Here is a 16,327-nt window from a genome sequence, read left to right as displayed (position 1 = left end):
TGAAGGAAGTCTGCTGCCTTTCAAATGATTTTGGTCGGTCCCAGTGTCACAAAGCTGGGTCTCCATCAGAGATCATGGGTCTACCAGCAGGAGAGTGACCAGAAACATACTTCGGAAAGCACTCAGAAATGGATCAAGACAAAGTGCTGGAGAGTCCTGAAGTGGCCAGCAATGATTCCAGACCTGAATCCCACAGACTCCTGTGGAGAGATCACCAGTTTGGAAGAAGGCACTCATCATTTCCGACAGAGTGGAGCAGTTTGCAAAAGAGGATAGGTCCTAAAACTCCGTAGAGACGTGTTACACGTCATAATTCATGGTTACAGGAAGTGATTAAATTTAACTATCCATTCTAAAGAACGTACTTCCAATTATTAGGTCGAGAGTGCCAATAATTTATCTTGTCTGTTTGTGGAGTTTCATGTGAAATTAGATCAAATCTGCCTTTTTTCTTCACAGTTTTTTTTTTGTCATACCTCAATGCAAAAAAAGAAACATTTGCATTCCAGAGGATTTGTAGTTGCTGGGATTTTCTGGGAGGAACGGTGCATAATTTGACAGAAGTGTAAGGACGCCAAAATTTTTGGCCATGACTGTAAGTGTATCTGAGCTCTAATCAAACATGTGGGGACTTTTCCAGCTGTAAAAACCAATGGAACGTTTTTAGCATCATTAAATTCCTAGAAATTATTTTTAAACACTTCCACAATCATAAATAAGCCAAATTTGATTTGGTAGAGATCAGTCATGGTTTCTCTTTACATGCTTTTCATGTGAAGATGCATTTTTCATGTCTCCCATTTCTTGTCCCAGAACCTCTCCCATTCCCCGTGCAGCCCTAGCTCACACAAAGAGAAAACAATATTTGCATAGAACCCACTGTCCTTCAGAATTAGTTTGTTCTTAGAACATATTAAATGATATTATCTTCATGACAAGTTCATGTCGCATTTAACTTTCCTCAGATCAGAGCAAGATATGTTTATGAAATCTCTCTTTTCTCTCTGCAGGGGGATGTTTCTCGACACCATTCTTCCATCCAGAGATGAAAATGGGGTCCGGCCTGCTATTGGTCAGCGGACAAGGCTCAGTAAGGGAGACATTGCACAGGCAAGGAAGCTGTATAGATGTCCAGGTACTGATATATTTACTATGAGAACGCAGATTGTGTATGTGTGTGTTGGTGCATGTGTGTGCTGTTGTCATAGCTAAGTGAAAGATGAACCATGTTTATGTGTTCATATCTTTGGTGAACAATCGGCACACCCTGTCACACTCCAAGGCACAGGGGTGAAGTTGAGTAATTTGTTTTTCCATGTCACACTTCCCTCTTTGTTTTACGGTCTGAAACACATCTTAAAGACACACACACTCTTCCCATCAGTTTTTTGTGCACACCCCTGCTGTTCTGGCATTCTCCTGGTCCTCAGTGAGTCCCTCTGACGTGATCTGGATCTGCTCTCAGACTGAGTTGTGCAGTTAAAGTTGCAAAAATTTACGATCACAAAGGCTGCCATCCCTCTTGAGCCCACACACATACAGTTACATCCTCAGATGGGGTTTGATTGTAGGTCATTGTGCTTGTATGATGAATTGTCTCTGAGACAATATAAGAATCTGGTTCACTTCACTTAAATCTCAGTGGTAAGTGTTTTCTGCCTATGTATTTTTTCTACATAATTTCATTGTGTTGAATTGCCATTTATCTAAAAATGTGCAAGAATGAAATCTATTTGTATATATCAAGAAACATATATATATAAAGATATATGTACTCACAAGTAAATTACAACATGTGATTCTGCTTAATTTAGATACTGAGAGTGAAGAAGAGTGTGTTAGTGTATGCCAGCTGGAAATACAAACGTTAACCTTATAAGGTCATATTTGAGTGATACCATATTCACTGACAGATGAACAGAGCTCTAGGGCATTTCTGGGGAAAACAGCATGCATGATGGGATAGGAGGGGCACATTTGGCTAACCTCCTTTTGAGGGGGAACGACAGTGTTAAATTCAAGATGAAACATTAAGTGAGTGATATTTTTCCCATGAATACTCATTCAGCTGTTTTTGAGTGGGCGCTTTTGTCTTTGTTGTGCTAAATTAAAAGTCCATTAATCCTGTTCACTTACAGTAAATAACTCAACTGGGGTGTGTTTAATGCCGCTAAATGGTGACGGGGCTTAATTACTGTGGTTGGATCCCACAAGTATACTGATGCACACAGAAATACAAACATGCACACTGTGGACTGCAAAACTAAACAAAGCCAAGGACAACACGAAACATGAGTTCGTTTGGGAGAGTAATTTTAATTCCTTTACTGTTTTCTGACTCAGAAAGATATTTCTAACAGTTTCCATATGGACAGATGGGATAATGCAGATGTAAACATTGGCACAAAACAGTGTTTGAGACTCTTGTTTTGACAAAATATTCCCGAGTGTATTTATTTTAGTAAATTAGTTTTAAAAAATTATAATGATGATAATAATAGACGAGGGAGCCATGTGTTCTTCAGTAACATCAATCTTAAGCATCAGTACTTGGTCAAAAGGATTGTACTAAACAGCAGGACACTAACCACAAAAGTTTTACTTTGTTGGTGTGTTTGTGTTTGTGTGTGTGTGTGTGTGTGTGTGTGTGTGTGTGTGTGTGTGTGTGTGTGTGTGTGTGTGTGTTTATGTGTTGCAGCATGTGGAGAGACACTCCAAGAGTCAACGGGAAACTTCTCGTCTCCTGGTTACCCCAACGGATATCCTTCATACACACACTGTGTCTGGAGAATATCTGTTACACCTGGAGAAAAGGTACACACACACACACACACACACACACACACACACGGACATGCATAGCGTAGCACCCTTCAGTGCAGTGAATGTGCATGCGTAGCCAGTATCAATAAGAGTTTGCTGACAGAATGACTGTATACTGGTTAAGTCCTAACACTGCAGGTATCACCGTCTTTTTCTGCTCTAATTCCCGTCATTGGTTCTCTGATATTCATGGATTTTTCTTATTTTACCAGATCGTTCTTAACTTCACCACCATGGATCTGTATAAGAGCAGTCTCTGCTGGTATGACTACATCGAGGTACGGGACGGATACTGGAGGAAAGCTCCACTGCTCGGTAAGCTCAAGAGGCAACCAGCCAGGGTTGAGCTGAAGGCCGGGGTCAGATGGGCACCAACTGCCCTTAAATGATGGTCCCGGTATGAACTGAAAAAATTGAGAACTTATCCTTGAATACAACTGACTGATTACTGTGTTGCTTTGCTTTTTCTCATTCGATTCTACTTTAATGGTATTGCTGTCTGTAACAACAACATAATGTCACCTTTGCAACATTGCATTCCTCAGATATGTCATTGTTGAAGAAACTGTTTAAACCCTGGGCAGCTTCAGTAAATTACTCTTTGGTTTTGACACTTAAGCAAACAATAAAGGTACTCAAATGCAACATCTTCCATGCTAGCTATGCTACTCCACCTGATATATATTTCCACTGTACTTTGTTTCCACATGTTGTTAACTTTTGTGTGTCTGTGTGTTACAGGCAGGTTTTGTGGGGATAAAGTTCCTGATGTCTTAATTTCCACGGATAGCAGAATGTGGATTGAGTTCCGCAGCAGCAGCAACTGGGTGGGAAAAGGATTTGCTGCCATTTATGAAGGTAACTCCTTTTATCAATTAATCAAACAAATTCATGAATAATGAGTAAATACATAAATATACAATATTTGACTCCAAACACACATATGGTAGATAAAACAAGAAAAGGCTCCAGTTGTGACTTTGTGACTTCTGTAACTTTCTCTTGGGGCTTTCATTATTCAGAGTGAACACTGAATGCGTTTCAGGTGTTTTGGCTCTGTGCAGTGAAGGGTAACCCATCCTGTCTCTCTCATTGTCCCTGTCTCAAATCTCTGTCTCTCTCTTTCCCTCTCCGGTGCAGCGATCTGTGGGGGGGAGATCACCAAGGACTCTGGCCAGATCCAGTCTCCCAACTACCCCGATGACTACAGACCATCCAAAGAGTGCGTGTGGAGGATCACTGTGTCTGAAGGCTACAACGTTGGGCTCAGCTTCCAGGCCTTTGAGGTGGCTTACTCTGTGTGTGTGTGTGTGTGTGTGTGTGTGTGTAGTTAGGAATGTCTGGGTCAAATTTCACGCTCATATTACTGCAAGGAAGTTAATAAAGATGGTGCTGTGTATTGTGTGTGTGTGTGTGAGAGAGAGAGAGAGAAGAAGAGTGTATAAAGAGAGAGCAGATAACTGAGAAGTAGTTTTGTAGTTGTTACGCTGTAAAAATGTCAGCATGCTAAATGACTCAATCTGTATGCACTCAGGAAAGGTCAAAGGGTCACTTTCTCACTGTATCTTAGATCAACCTCTTAAGAAAACACACCAATGTCGAGATGCTTTCTATTCTCTTCTATTCCTAGATAGTATTTTAGCATAGATTTTCTGTATTCATTCATTCATCCAACTATAATCTGAAGTAGCTACCATAGTTTTAAAATAAATAATAATAAAACCTTTAAATGTCTCAGGGAGAAAGAAACTTATATACGAGGACAATGATACTCAAAGCAATGTATCTGTGTTCGTGCATACCCACATGAATGATTTGGCAGATTGAGAGGCACGACAGCTGTGCCTACGACTACCTGGAGGTTCGGGATGGCCCTCTGGAGACAAGCCCCCTGATTGGGCGCTTTTGTGGCTATGACAAACCTGAGGATGTGCGCTCCACGTCACACACGCTCTGGATGAAGTTTGTCTCAGACGGGACCGTGAACAAAGCTGGCTTTGCTGCTAACTTTTTCAAAGGTGTGTGTGTGTGTGTCTATGGATGATTGTGCGGTTGTGTGCATGTCAGCTGGTTGTGTTCTCTCAAACAGCTTTTAGATCAAAGCATTGTTTGTGTGCTTGAAAATTTGCCCTGACGTGTTTTTCAGAGGAGGATGAGTGTGCCAAGCCAGACAATGGTGGATGTGAACAGAGGTGTGTAAACACTCTCGGCAGCTTCAAGTGTGCTTGTGACCCTGGCTACGAACTAGCTCCTGACAAGAAGAGCTGTGAAGGTAACTGTGTGTGTGTTCGGTATTCTAAATTCATGATTACATGTGCATTCCTGTGTGTTTCTGTAGGATATGAGTCAAAGTCAATAGGGCAAAAAAACATCCGAACAGCCTCCATCAACAGGAAAAAACATCTTTCTGACACAAAGCCACAAGCGTTGTTGCTCCAGTGCCACAAACGTCCTTTAATCCCACAACACAGATTAACAACCCATAATGACCCACATACTGAAACAACTGAACAAACCACTTCTAAAGCAGCCAGCATAAATCTATGGTAGGGAAATATCTAAATGGTGGTTTTTGCTGTGGAATAGTTGTTACAATGGCATCTCTAGTTTATTTAAAGTGTGGGAAATTTTGGAAGAAATTGGATTATTCAAAAATGAGAAGGTATGTTCTCATACACTCTAAGTAGATAAACACCAGTAAACACTGACCCTGGCAGCGAGAAAATGGAAAGAAAATGGAAATATTTGAACCTGTGTTGTTCAACACAGGTGCTTTGTGAATAATCTTGCTTCCAGTTGAAAATTAATAAATAAATAATACATTAGTCGCAATGACTCTGCATACACATTTCCTTTTAGCTGACTACAGGGGCTGTTGTGCTGGGATTGGCGTAAGCAGTGTCTGTCCACATTCCGGCGTAAACTGTATCAGAAATATCACCCTCCTGCCCAAACTGAGCACTACACACAGCTGTGGTAGTAAAATCTCAACTCTAATGCATGAAGCCAACCTCAACTCAGCCATGATGGCTCACAGCTGTGTTGGAAAAACTGTGGATATTATTTTGTGATGCCAAGAAAACCCAATAGTTCACGAATTTGAAACCAAAACAGGTTATAAATGGGAATAATCAAATCTTTACTGCTGCCCTGTGAGCTGCAGTATTAGCTGGAAACTCCTGCTCCTATATATGAGGTCAGCTATTGATTTAGGTAATTTTTTTCTTTTCTTTCAGTTCATAAAATATGTAATATTTTCTGTATTTATAAGACAGTAATGGCTTTAGATGCAGTAGGAAGTGAAGGGAGAGAAAGCCATCAGCAACTGGCACATTCTGTATCTTGAAGTCGTACCATACCCTTCCCCCCCCACATTTCTTATTTGTGTCGCTCATATAGAGATAGAAAAAACAGCACATCTCAGTTCAGTGCTTCTTCTTGCTTGTCTCTTTTTAAACGGCTTGTATCTGTGTTTTTGCAGCGGCATGCGGCGGTCTTCTCTCAAAGTTGAATGGGACAATCAGCACTCCCGGCTGGCCGAAAGAGTATCCACCAAACAAGAACTGTGTGTGGCAGGTGGTCGCTCCCACTCAGTACCGCATCTCCATGCAGTTTGAGGCCTTTGAGCTGGAGGGAAATGAGGTGTGTCTTTCTCTGCTACATGCTGAATGCAGAACCACCTCATTTGTGTGTGTCACAGGAGCCTGATTTGAGTTTGTATTGCGTTTAGGTGTGTAAATATGACTATGTGGAGGTGCGGAGCGGTCTCTCTTCTGACTCTAAACTGCATGGGAAATACTGTGGAACTGAGGTCCCTGAGGTCATCACCTCTCAGTACAACAACATGAGAATTGAGTTCAAGTCTGACAACACCGTCTCCAAGAAAGGCTTCAAGGCCCACTTCTTCTCAGGTAAGATAAAGTGTGTTAGTGTGTGTGTGTGTGTGTGTGTGTGTGTGTGTGTGTGTGTGTGTGTGTGTGTGTGTATGCATCTTGATGAGAGATGAGCATGTATACAGACAGCAGAAAACATGATTACGTCACAGAATTGATATTTATTTTGAATTGATATTTCACAATAAGTGACATAAAAGCAAGCTGCTGGCACCCACACCATAATTTTTCAAAAAATTTAAAACATTTTGTATGAAGTACGACTACTATAAGATGCTTGTTACAAGTGGAGCTCTAATTTGTCCTGAGCAACAATAAAAAGGAAAAACTGGTTTTGGAAGACTTCATTACCAGAACATAGTGATGGCTATCTTAAATTTGATGTGTGCCAACTTCTGCTCTGTGTTACTGTGTTTGTGTATGTTTGCTTGCATTTGGGGCCAAGTATATGCCAGATTACATCTGTGTTTGTACAGTATTAGTTTTGCTCCTGTGTATGGTGTGGGCCTGTCATATTGAATCTCCTGAGCCTCTGTCAGCTCTCTGGTCTCCTGCACCCACCCTGCACTCTGCCCTCTCTCCTTCAGACAGACTGGCTCTGTGTCAGGAGCGTATGTTTGTGTTTGAGTCATGCCAGGACATAAAGCACGGCCGCTCTCCTGCTCGTGGCCGTATCAGCAACAAGGTGGCAAACTCATCAAAGGTCAGAGGTAACATGACCTCACAATCGGCATCCCTGATTGGCTCAGGTCTGCTCTGTGATTACAGAGAATGGATGGATCCTGTTCTGTTATGATGTGGATCGTTTTTTTATCCATTCTCCTCCAGAAGAAAACATGTGCTGTCCCAATTTCATACTGGATACTAGGACTACTCACTATTAAAATGGCGATAATGTTGTTAATTGACTTTCAGCAGAGTCAGCCATTCACATTTGAATAATATTTTATCAATTTAACTGCAACTCTAGACTAGATTCAGGTGTAGAAAACTGAATTTTTCAGGATCTGGGTTCTGATAATGGTCCCACTTTGTGTCAACTGTGACAATATCTTTTTTGTGCATTGCATTATGGGACAAAGGTGTCCATTAGTCTTTCTGGATAAAAGTACATATGCAGATTTATATGTACAAATGAGACTTTTACACCTAAAGAGCCAGTCAGGCGTGTTATGGTGATGAAGATGGGAGGTACTCTTGAATGACATGAGCCATCAAGAGGTTCTTAAAGATAAAAAGGGATTCCTTCAAAAAATTTCACATATTTTTCAATGAATATTTTGTGAACACTGTATCATGAAAAGACACTCAGAATTAGTATGCAGTATGGTATTTGGACACAGATGTGATTTTCCAGAAAAAAACAACAAACATCTTGCTGTGGCAGGGATGAATTTGTTGGATGTTAACATGAGGTAATAACAGTTTGGGGAAGGGGGCTGAGACTGATCAGCTACAAAGCCAACTTCCTTTTAGCATCTGAGCATTTGAACTGTCCGCTGGTTTGTTAAAATTCAGCTACACACACAGCACACCTGGAAAACACACATAAACTGCTCAGTGTGTTTGTATAGAAATTACTTACTCAGACACACATGAGGTGTTTTTGTGACTGTGATGAAAGTTGTTGTGAGTGGCTCAGCTATTGTCAGAAACTTCCAGGAATAGCTTTGGGTTGGCAACAAGCCAGAAGCTTTTGGGAGGTCCCTTCAACCTCCCACACACTACTAATCCATTTGAGTGTGTGCATGTGTGTGTGCCTGTAGGTGTGTGTGTGGACATTGTGTGCTTGACCTGAAGAAAGCTACAATGGACACTGTGTAGCATCAACCGCAAAGCTTCTTAGCCTCTGATAGGGTGAGACTGAGCCCACAATAGCATCATAATACCACATCAGACACAGACAAGCATGCACATGCAGACACACACACGAGCACATGCCCCCCCCCCCCCCCCCCCACACACACACACACACACACACACACACACACAGGAGGAGAGGGAGAGAGAGAAGGGATTTAGTGGTTTCATTAAAAGTAGATCTAGTCTGATTCACAAGCACTTGAGTTGAGGTGAAACTCAGCATCTGTGTCTAATCTCGCATCTCTTTATAGGAATCAGTCCTTTACTCACAGTTACAAGCACATCGCAGACACACATAACTCATATACACACACTAACTCCTGTGTCTAACTCCTGTGTCTCCCACATATTTCAATCTTCTTGTGTGGTCATCTGTCCATCTCTAGCTCTCATGCTGTCTCTGACAACATTGCTGTTAATGTAGCAGCTCCATCTCCACTATATGATCTGCTCTGCTCTCCCTACATTCAGCCTTGTTAAAGGGATTAGTCTTCACCCAGCCAGTCTGATGGAGGAGCCATGTGGTTAAAAAACAAAGCCACAAATTATGGCTAAAGAGTGATAGAAAATGATGTGTGTGGAACATGGAAACACTTTTGTTGTTTTGGATCCTTTTGTTCACATTTATCCATAATTTTTTTAATATATCAATAAAAAAAAAAAACACTTTTCAAAAGGCTTTATCAATAAAAAATAAAGCAATAATAACTCAGCAAACGGTTATTTTAGGAACAATGAAGTAACATCATCCTGGGAAAGAACAAAGTTCTCCCTCTCAATGTTTCACTGTATTTTGCTTTTGCTGTTCTGGTGATACACGCATGTTAGTGCATGTGCATATGTTATTGGCTCTCCTGTTAAATCCCTCCACACCTGTATAAACATAAAGGCACACACGGCTAGTATTAATATTTTTTGCTGAAAGTGATACTGAAGCATTTCCACTGAAGAATCACATTTTTGTAGAAAAAGGCAGACAACAAAGAAAAAGATGAGGCTGACCCTGGGAAATGCCAGCTCAAATCCCAATTGCTCAGAGACCCATCAAAACATACATAAAAAGTTTGAAACAGGCTGTGACACTGTCTCTACTGGCTCGGTCAGTGTCATTTTCAGCTTTCTCAATGTCTTTGGTGCCTCTGTGGGTCTTTCCAGGCTCTGTCAGTCTTTTTCACATTAGCATCTTTACCTGCTCTGTTAGCAACTTTACCTGCTCTGTTAGCAACTTTACCGGCTCTGTTAGCATCTTTACCTGCTCTGTTAGTGTCTTTACCTGCACTGTTTGTGTCTTTACCTGCTCTGTTGGTGTCTTTACCTGTTCTGTTGGTGTCTTTACAGGTTCTGTTAGCGTCTTTACCTGCACTGTTTGTGTCTTTACCTGCTCTGTTAGCGTCTTTACCTGCACTGTTTGTGTCTTTACCTGCTCTGTTGGTGTCTTTACCTGTTCTGTTGGTGTCTTTACAGGTTCTGTTAGCGTCTTTACCTGCTCTGTTGGTGTCTTTACAGGCTCTGTTAGTGTCTTTACCGGCTCTGTTGGTGTCTTTACAGGTTCTGTTAGCGTCTTTACTGGCTCTGTTGGCGTCTTTACAGGCTCTGTTAGCGTCTTTACCTGCTCTGTTGGTGTCTTTACCTGCACCGTTAGCGTCTTTAGCGGTTCTGTTAGTGTCTTTACAGGTTCTGTTAGCGTCTTTACCTGCTCTGTTAGTGTCTTTACAGGCTCTGTTAGTGTCTTTACAGGCTCTGTTAGTGTCTTTACAGGTTCTGTTAGCGTCTTTACCTGCTCTGTTGGTGTCTTTACCTGCTCTGTTAGTGTCTTTACCTGCTCTGTTGGTGTCTTTACTTGCTCTGTTGGTGTCTTTACCTGCTCTGTTAGTGTCTTTACCGGCTCTGTTAGTGTCTTTACAGGTTCTGTTAGCGTCTTTACCAGCTCTGTTGGTGTCTTTACAGGCTCTTTTAATGTCTTTACAAGCTCTGTTGGTGTCTTTACAGGCTCTGTTGGTGTCTTTACAGGTTCTGTTGGTGTCTTTACAGGCTCTGTTAGTGTCTTTACAGGCTCTGTTGGTGTCTTTACAGGCTCTGTTGGTGTCTTTACCTGCTTTGTTGGTGTCTTTACAGGCTCTGCTAGTGTCTTTACAAGTTCTGTTAGCGTCTTTACCTGCTCTGTTGGTGTCTTTACAGGTTCTGTTAGCGTCTTTACCTGCTCTGTTAGCGTCTTTACAGGCTCTGTTGGTGTCTTTACCTGCTCTGTTGGTGTCTTTACAGGCTCTGTTAGTGTCTTTACAGGCTCTGTTAGTGTCTTTACAGGTTCTGTTAGCGTCTTTACCTGCTCTGTTGGTGTCTTTACCTGCTCTGTTGGTGTCTTTACCTGCTCTGTTAGTGTCTTTACTGGCTCTGTTAGTGTCTTTACAGGTTCTGTTAGCGTCTTTACCAGCTCTGTTGGCGTCTTTACAGGCTCTTTTAATGTCTTTACAAGCTCTGTTGGTGTCTCAACAGGCTCTGTTGGTGTCTTTACAGGTTCTGTTGGTGTCTTTACAGGCTCTGTTAGTGTCTTTACAGGCTCTGTTGGTGTCTTTACCTGCTCTGTTGGTGTCTTTACCTGCTTTGTTGGTGTCTTTACAGGCTCTGTTAGTGTCTTTACAAGTTCTGTTAGCGTCTTTACCTGCTCTGTTGGTGTCTTTACAGGTTCTGTTAGCGTCTTTACCTGCTCTGTTAGCGTCTTTACAGGCTCTGTTAGCGTCTTTACCTGCTCTGTTGGCGTCTTTACAGGCTCTGTTGGCGTCTTTACCGGCTCTGTTGGTGTCTTTACATGCTCTGTTAGTGTCTTTACAGGCTCTGTTGGTGTCTTTACCGGCTCTGTTGGTGTCTTTACAGGCTCTGTTAGCGTCTTTACCTGCTCTGTTGGCGTCTTTACCTGCTCTGTTAGTGTCTTTACAGGCTCTGTTAGTGTCTTTACAGGCTCTGTTTGCGTCTTTACAGGTTCTGTTAGCGTCTTTACCTGCTCTGTTAGTGTCTTTACAGGCTCTGTTTGTGTCTTTACCTGTTCTGTTAGTGTCTTTACAGGTTCTGTTAGCGTCTTTACAGGTTCTGTTAGCGTCTTTACCTGCTCTGTTGGCGTCTTTACCTGCTCTGTTGGTGTCTTTACCTGCTTTGTTGGTGTCTTTACCTGCTCTGTTGGTGTCTTTACCTGCTCTGTTGGTGTCTTTACAGGCTCTGTTAGTGTCTTTACAGGCTCTGTTAGTGTCTTTACAGGTTCTGTTAGCGTCTTTACCTGCTCTGTTGCCGTCTTTACCTGCTCTGTTGGCGTCTTTACCTGCTCTGTTGGCGTCTTTACCGGCTCTGTTTGCGTCTTTACAGGCTCTGTTAGTGTCTTTACAGGCTCTGTTAGTGTCTTTACAGGCTCTGTTAGCGTCTTTACAGGTTCTGTTAGCGTCTTTACCTGCTCTGTTAGTGTCTTTACCTGCTCTGTTAGTGTCTTTACCTGCTCTGTTAGTGTCTTTACAGGCTCTGTTGGTGTCTTTACAGGCTCTGTTAGCGTCTTTACCTGCTCTGTTGGCGTCTTTACCTGCTCTGTTAGTGTCTTTACAGGCTCTGTTAGTGTCTTTACAGGCTCTGTTTGCGTCTTTACAGGTTCTGTTAGCGTCTTTACCTGCTCTGTTAGTGTCTTTACAGGCTCTGTTTGTGTCTTTACCTGTTCTGTTAGTGTCTTTACAGGTTCTGTTAGCGTCTTTACAGGTTCTGTTAGCGTCTTTACCTGCTCTGTTGGCGTCTTTACCTGCTCTGTTGGTGTCTTTACCTGCTCTGTTGGTGTCTTTACCTGCTCTGTTGGTGTCTTTACCTGCTCTGTTGGTGTCTTTACAGGCTCTGTTAGTGTCTTTACAGGCTCTGTTAGTGTCTTTACAGGTTCTGTTAGCGTCTTTACCTGCTCTGTTGCCGTCTTTACCTGCTCTGTTGGCGTCTTTACCTGCTCTGTTGGCGTCTTTACCGGCTCTGTTTGCGTCTTTACAGGCTCTGTTAGTGTCTTTACAGGCTCTGTTAGTGTCTTTACAGGCTCTGTTAGCGTCTTTACAGGTTCTGTTAGCGTCTTTACCTGCTCTGTTAGTGTCCTTACCTGCTCTGTTAGTGTCTTTACCTGCTCTGTTAGTGTCTTTACAGGCTCTGTTTGCGTCTTTACAGGTTCTGTTAGCGTCTTTACCTGCTCTGTTAGTGTCTTTACCTGCTCTGTTAGTGTCTTTACAGGCTCTGTTAGTGTCTTTACGGCTCTGTTTGCGTCTTTACAGGTTCTGTTAGCGTCTTTACCTGCTCTGTTAGTGTCTTTACCTGCTCTGTTAGTGTCTTTACCTGCTCTGTTAGTGTCTTTACAGGCTCTGTTAGTGTCTTTACGGCTCTGTTTGCGTCTTTACAGGTTCTGTTAGCGTCTTTACAGGTTCTGTTAGCGTCTTTACCTGCTCTGTTAGTGTCTTTACCTGCTCTGTTAGCGTCTTTACAGGCTCTGTTAGCGTCCCCATTCCAAAACTATACCTGCTGTGCTGTAGCAACAACAGAAAAAACAGTTAGCAGCTATAAATTAACAAGAGGACAAAATAAAATTTTATATACAGCAGTAATGTATTACTGTACAAAGAAAATCAGATTCTCTAGTTACAACGCAAATTTAAAACTTGTATTTTTAAGAAGAATTCAGTTCTGCATGTATGTGCCCCTATGGCAACTTAATGTCCCACATATCTGTGTATAATGTGATATTGGGGAATAAAAATTACACTGAAGTGTGATTCAGTATCTTATCTATTCAGGAAATGACTGAAGGACAGACTGAAGTTCTCATCAGGATTTACAGCCTGTCCTCAGTTTGGTTGGGCAAAAACAACAGTCTGCCATAGCAGTGGTGGTCTGGCCTGAGGAGAGCACAGCTGATCTGGAAGCAGCTTTTGAAGTTAGAGATGTTTGAACACAGCAGCTGTAGCTGTCATCCTGAAGAGTGGCACACAGACAGTTTTACTGGCTAACTCAACCAATTCCAGAATTAACACACACAAATCAACCTAACTCTTTTTATGTCCTTTGAGTTGGTTTTAACTCACTTCCCATTATTATATTTACTAATATTTTACGCTAATTTCTTTTCTTCAACTTTCTTTCCTCTCATTTGTCTTTTATAGAACTTTGGATGATAGTATGTTAACAGTCTAGGCTGTAGTGTTTCACCTGGTAATGGTCTGTCTATCCTGTTGGGTTTGCAATGAAAGGTTTCACTTACTTAAACTTCAACCATATTCTGGGTGAACATGTAAGCTGGTACTTCTGGTTTTTGTTGATCCATTTCTGTCACTTTCCTTAATTTACACTGCAGCATTTCTCCACTGACTTAACCTTCCTAATTTGATTTGGTTTCTTTCTCTTTTTGCTTTTTTCCCACTGTCTCCTCCTCCCTCCATGATTTACTTAGTCTTTCCTCTCCCCACCTCCCATCCTGAAGATCTCATCCTTCCACTCCTCTCCCCTGCTTGACCTCTTGCTTCCCTTCACCCCATCTCTTTGCTGTTTTCACATGTGTGATGTGCTGCATGTGTATCTCTCACAGACAAAGATGAGTGCAGCAAGGACAACGGCGGCTGCCAGCACGAGTGCATCAACACAGTGGGCTCTTACGTTTGTCAGTGTCGCCATGGCTTTGTACTGCATGAGAACAAACATGACTGTAAGGAAGGTGGGTTTCACGTACATTCACATCCGCACACACACTGGCATAAAAACATCGGAGCGCACATGCACGTTCTCACACATCCACACAAGCATGCACTCATTCATAAAAACAGTCGTCCATCATACAATCCCTACTCTGTCTATCCACCCCAGGGTCCACATGACACCAGACTTACTCTCTCCATATGAGGAAAGGGTTATCTTTTTTTTCCTTTTCTACGGTTCAGCTTCACAGCTGAAATGTCGACCTGAGTCTTTAGACTTGGGCTCCAGCTAGACTTGATTTGTCTTGAGACTTGAAAGCAAAAACTCTCAAGTCACTTAAATGTCTGAATTCGAATGATTTGTCTTTTTTAATAGTAAGCATTTAAAGAACTGACAAACTTGATACTTAAACTGTTTTTGAAGGACGAGTGTGGTTTTAGGCGAAATTAGTGGCATAAGTGGAATATTTAAACTAGGAATGCAACGGTACGGTTTTCGCACAGTTTGGTATGCACCATGGTTTTTGGGCCATGGTAACAGTTTGGTTTTGATATCTAATAATTAAAAGCAAGCACAAATATAGTCAAACCACTTTATTATAAACATGTAACATCCTTCCATAAAAAACAGAGCAGTATCCAATATAAATAAACAATCAAACGTTGGGGAGGGAGCACTTATTTTACTTGCTCTTTATCAGAAAAGCAATATCAAATATAAAGTGTAAAAATAAACAAAATTTTAACCCACTCATAGAAACTAATTAACTGCTACAAATACAATCAACGATCAACAAATGTGAACATGACATAAAGTTCAGCATCAATTCAAAATAGTTAAACAACAAACCTTATGACAACCTGCACACTTGGTGGCAGTACTTGCCTAGGCCTTGCTTGTATTACCTACAGAGTATCCAATATCTGCAAAGCAATACTTGCACACTGTGCTTTGTTTGTTGACCGTCATGTTTCCGTAGTCAACACTAAATCCAAAATGATCCCACACTGTGGACTTGTAAGAGGACGGTGCCTCTCCAAATGTCCCATTCGCTCTCCATGTTTGCTCACTCTCTTTTCCAGCATTTACCTTTACATTTAGCACTGATTGGTGCCTGGGAAATTCACGGTCTTCTGATTGGCTCTGAAGGCAGCATGAACATAGCAGTACTGCTCTCTCTACTGTGTCTGCTCTTAGTGTATCTAATCACACAGCATGTGCTGCACCATGTTTTGATAAAGTTTAGCGATGGGCCGAAACATGCTGAAATACCGTTGCTTGCCTTTGTGTATTGAACCAAACAGGGCGTATTGAACGATTCAATAAAATATTGAATATCGTTGCATCTCTAATTTAGACAGTTTTCATTAGTGTGTAATTGCTAAACCCTAAAAATGGGTGTGTTTTCATTTGGGAAGGGCTGAATCGTGTCTCAGAACTCACCACTAGATGTCACAAACCACACTGGTCCTTTAAAGAAAAAACAACTTTGTCAGAACAATGTGAGACTTGGCTGCGACTTGTCTTGAAGTTCTTGATACTCCAACATTCTTTCAAGACCTTTGCACATGTTCTGAAAGATTTAACTTGCATTTTTTATGGCTGTGCAGTAACAACAAAACTCGCTTCAATACAGTGCAGAAAATTTTAAACGGTATGCTGAATATCGCAGTAAAATCTGCTGAATTCCAGTTTTTTATTTTTATATATATAAAAACAGATAAGCAGAGATGTGTCCAATGACACCATATAGCTGGCAATAATATATGATGGAGGAGGAGGTTGAGAAGCCAATCATAGCAAGAGAAAAAGAGAATAAAATGAAAGGTTGGTGGGTTTTGGGTCTTTTTATGGTCTGACTTTGCCTAAAATTTGGTAGGAATTTAGTTGCAGCCTTTCACCATCAAAGCACTAAAAGCAGTGAACATGTCTCAGATTGATTGAGAATTGATCACCAATCAAAGTTTTAGATTTTACCCATAACTGTACGTTTCCACTGAGTGTAAGTTTGATTTTGCCCTTAATCAGGGGTTTCCAACCTTACTTGGATTTCAGGCCGT

The 16,327-nt window shown here is 41.6% G+C and overlaps 1 protein-coding gene across 3 annotated transcripts in view; it reads left to right on the top strand.

Moving 5' to 3' along the window:
* Nucleotides 1–16,327, top strand: part of tll1 (tolloid-like 1) — a 45,226-nt gene that overhangs the window by 20,101 nt on the left and 8,798 nt on the right. For 2 of the 3 annotated variants that reach the window (XM_029497754.1, XM_029497764.1), the window contains exons 8-17: nt 1,011–1,135; nt 2,699–2,814; nt 3,036–3,138; nt 3,565–3,681; nt 3,964–4,109; nt 4,646–4,841; nt 4,970–5,095; nt 6,305–6,465; nt 6,554–6,734; nt 14,161–14,286. In XM_029497754.1, the coding sequence (XP_029353614.1) occupies nt 1,011–1,135; nt 2,699–2,814; nt 3,036–3,138; nt 3,565–3,681; nt 3,964–4,109; nt 4,646–4,841; nt 4,970–5,095; nt 6,305–6,465; nt 6,554–6,734; nt 14,161–14,286 (1,397 nt within the window). The remainder of the gene's footprint in view (nt 1–1,010; nt 1,136–2,698; nt 2,815–3,035; nt 3,139–3,564; nt 3,682–3,963; nt 4,110–4,645; nt 4,842–4,969; nt 5,096–6,304; nt 6,466–6,553; nt 6,735–14,160; nt 14,287–16,327) is intronic. The other variant, XM_029497772.1, reaches the window with a different exon arrangement.

The sequence above is a fragment of the Echeneis naucrates genome, chromosome 1, assembly GCF_900963305.1.
Source record: "Echeneis naucrates chromosome 1, fEcheNa1.1, whole genome shotgun sequence".
NCBI lineage: Eukaryota > Metazoa > Chordata > Actinopteri > Carangiformes > Echeneidae > Echeneis > Echeneis naucrates.
This window is presented reverse-complemented; position numbering and strand designations above follow the sequence as displayed.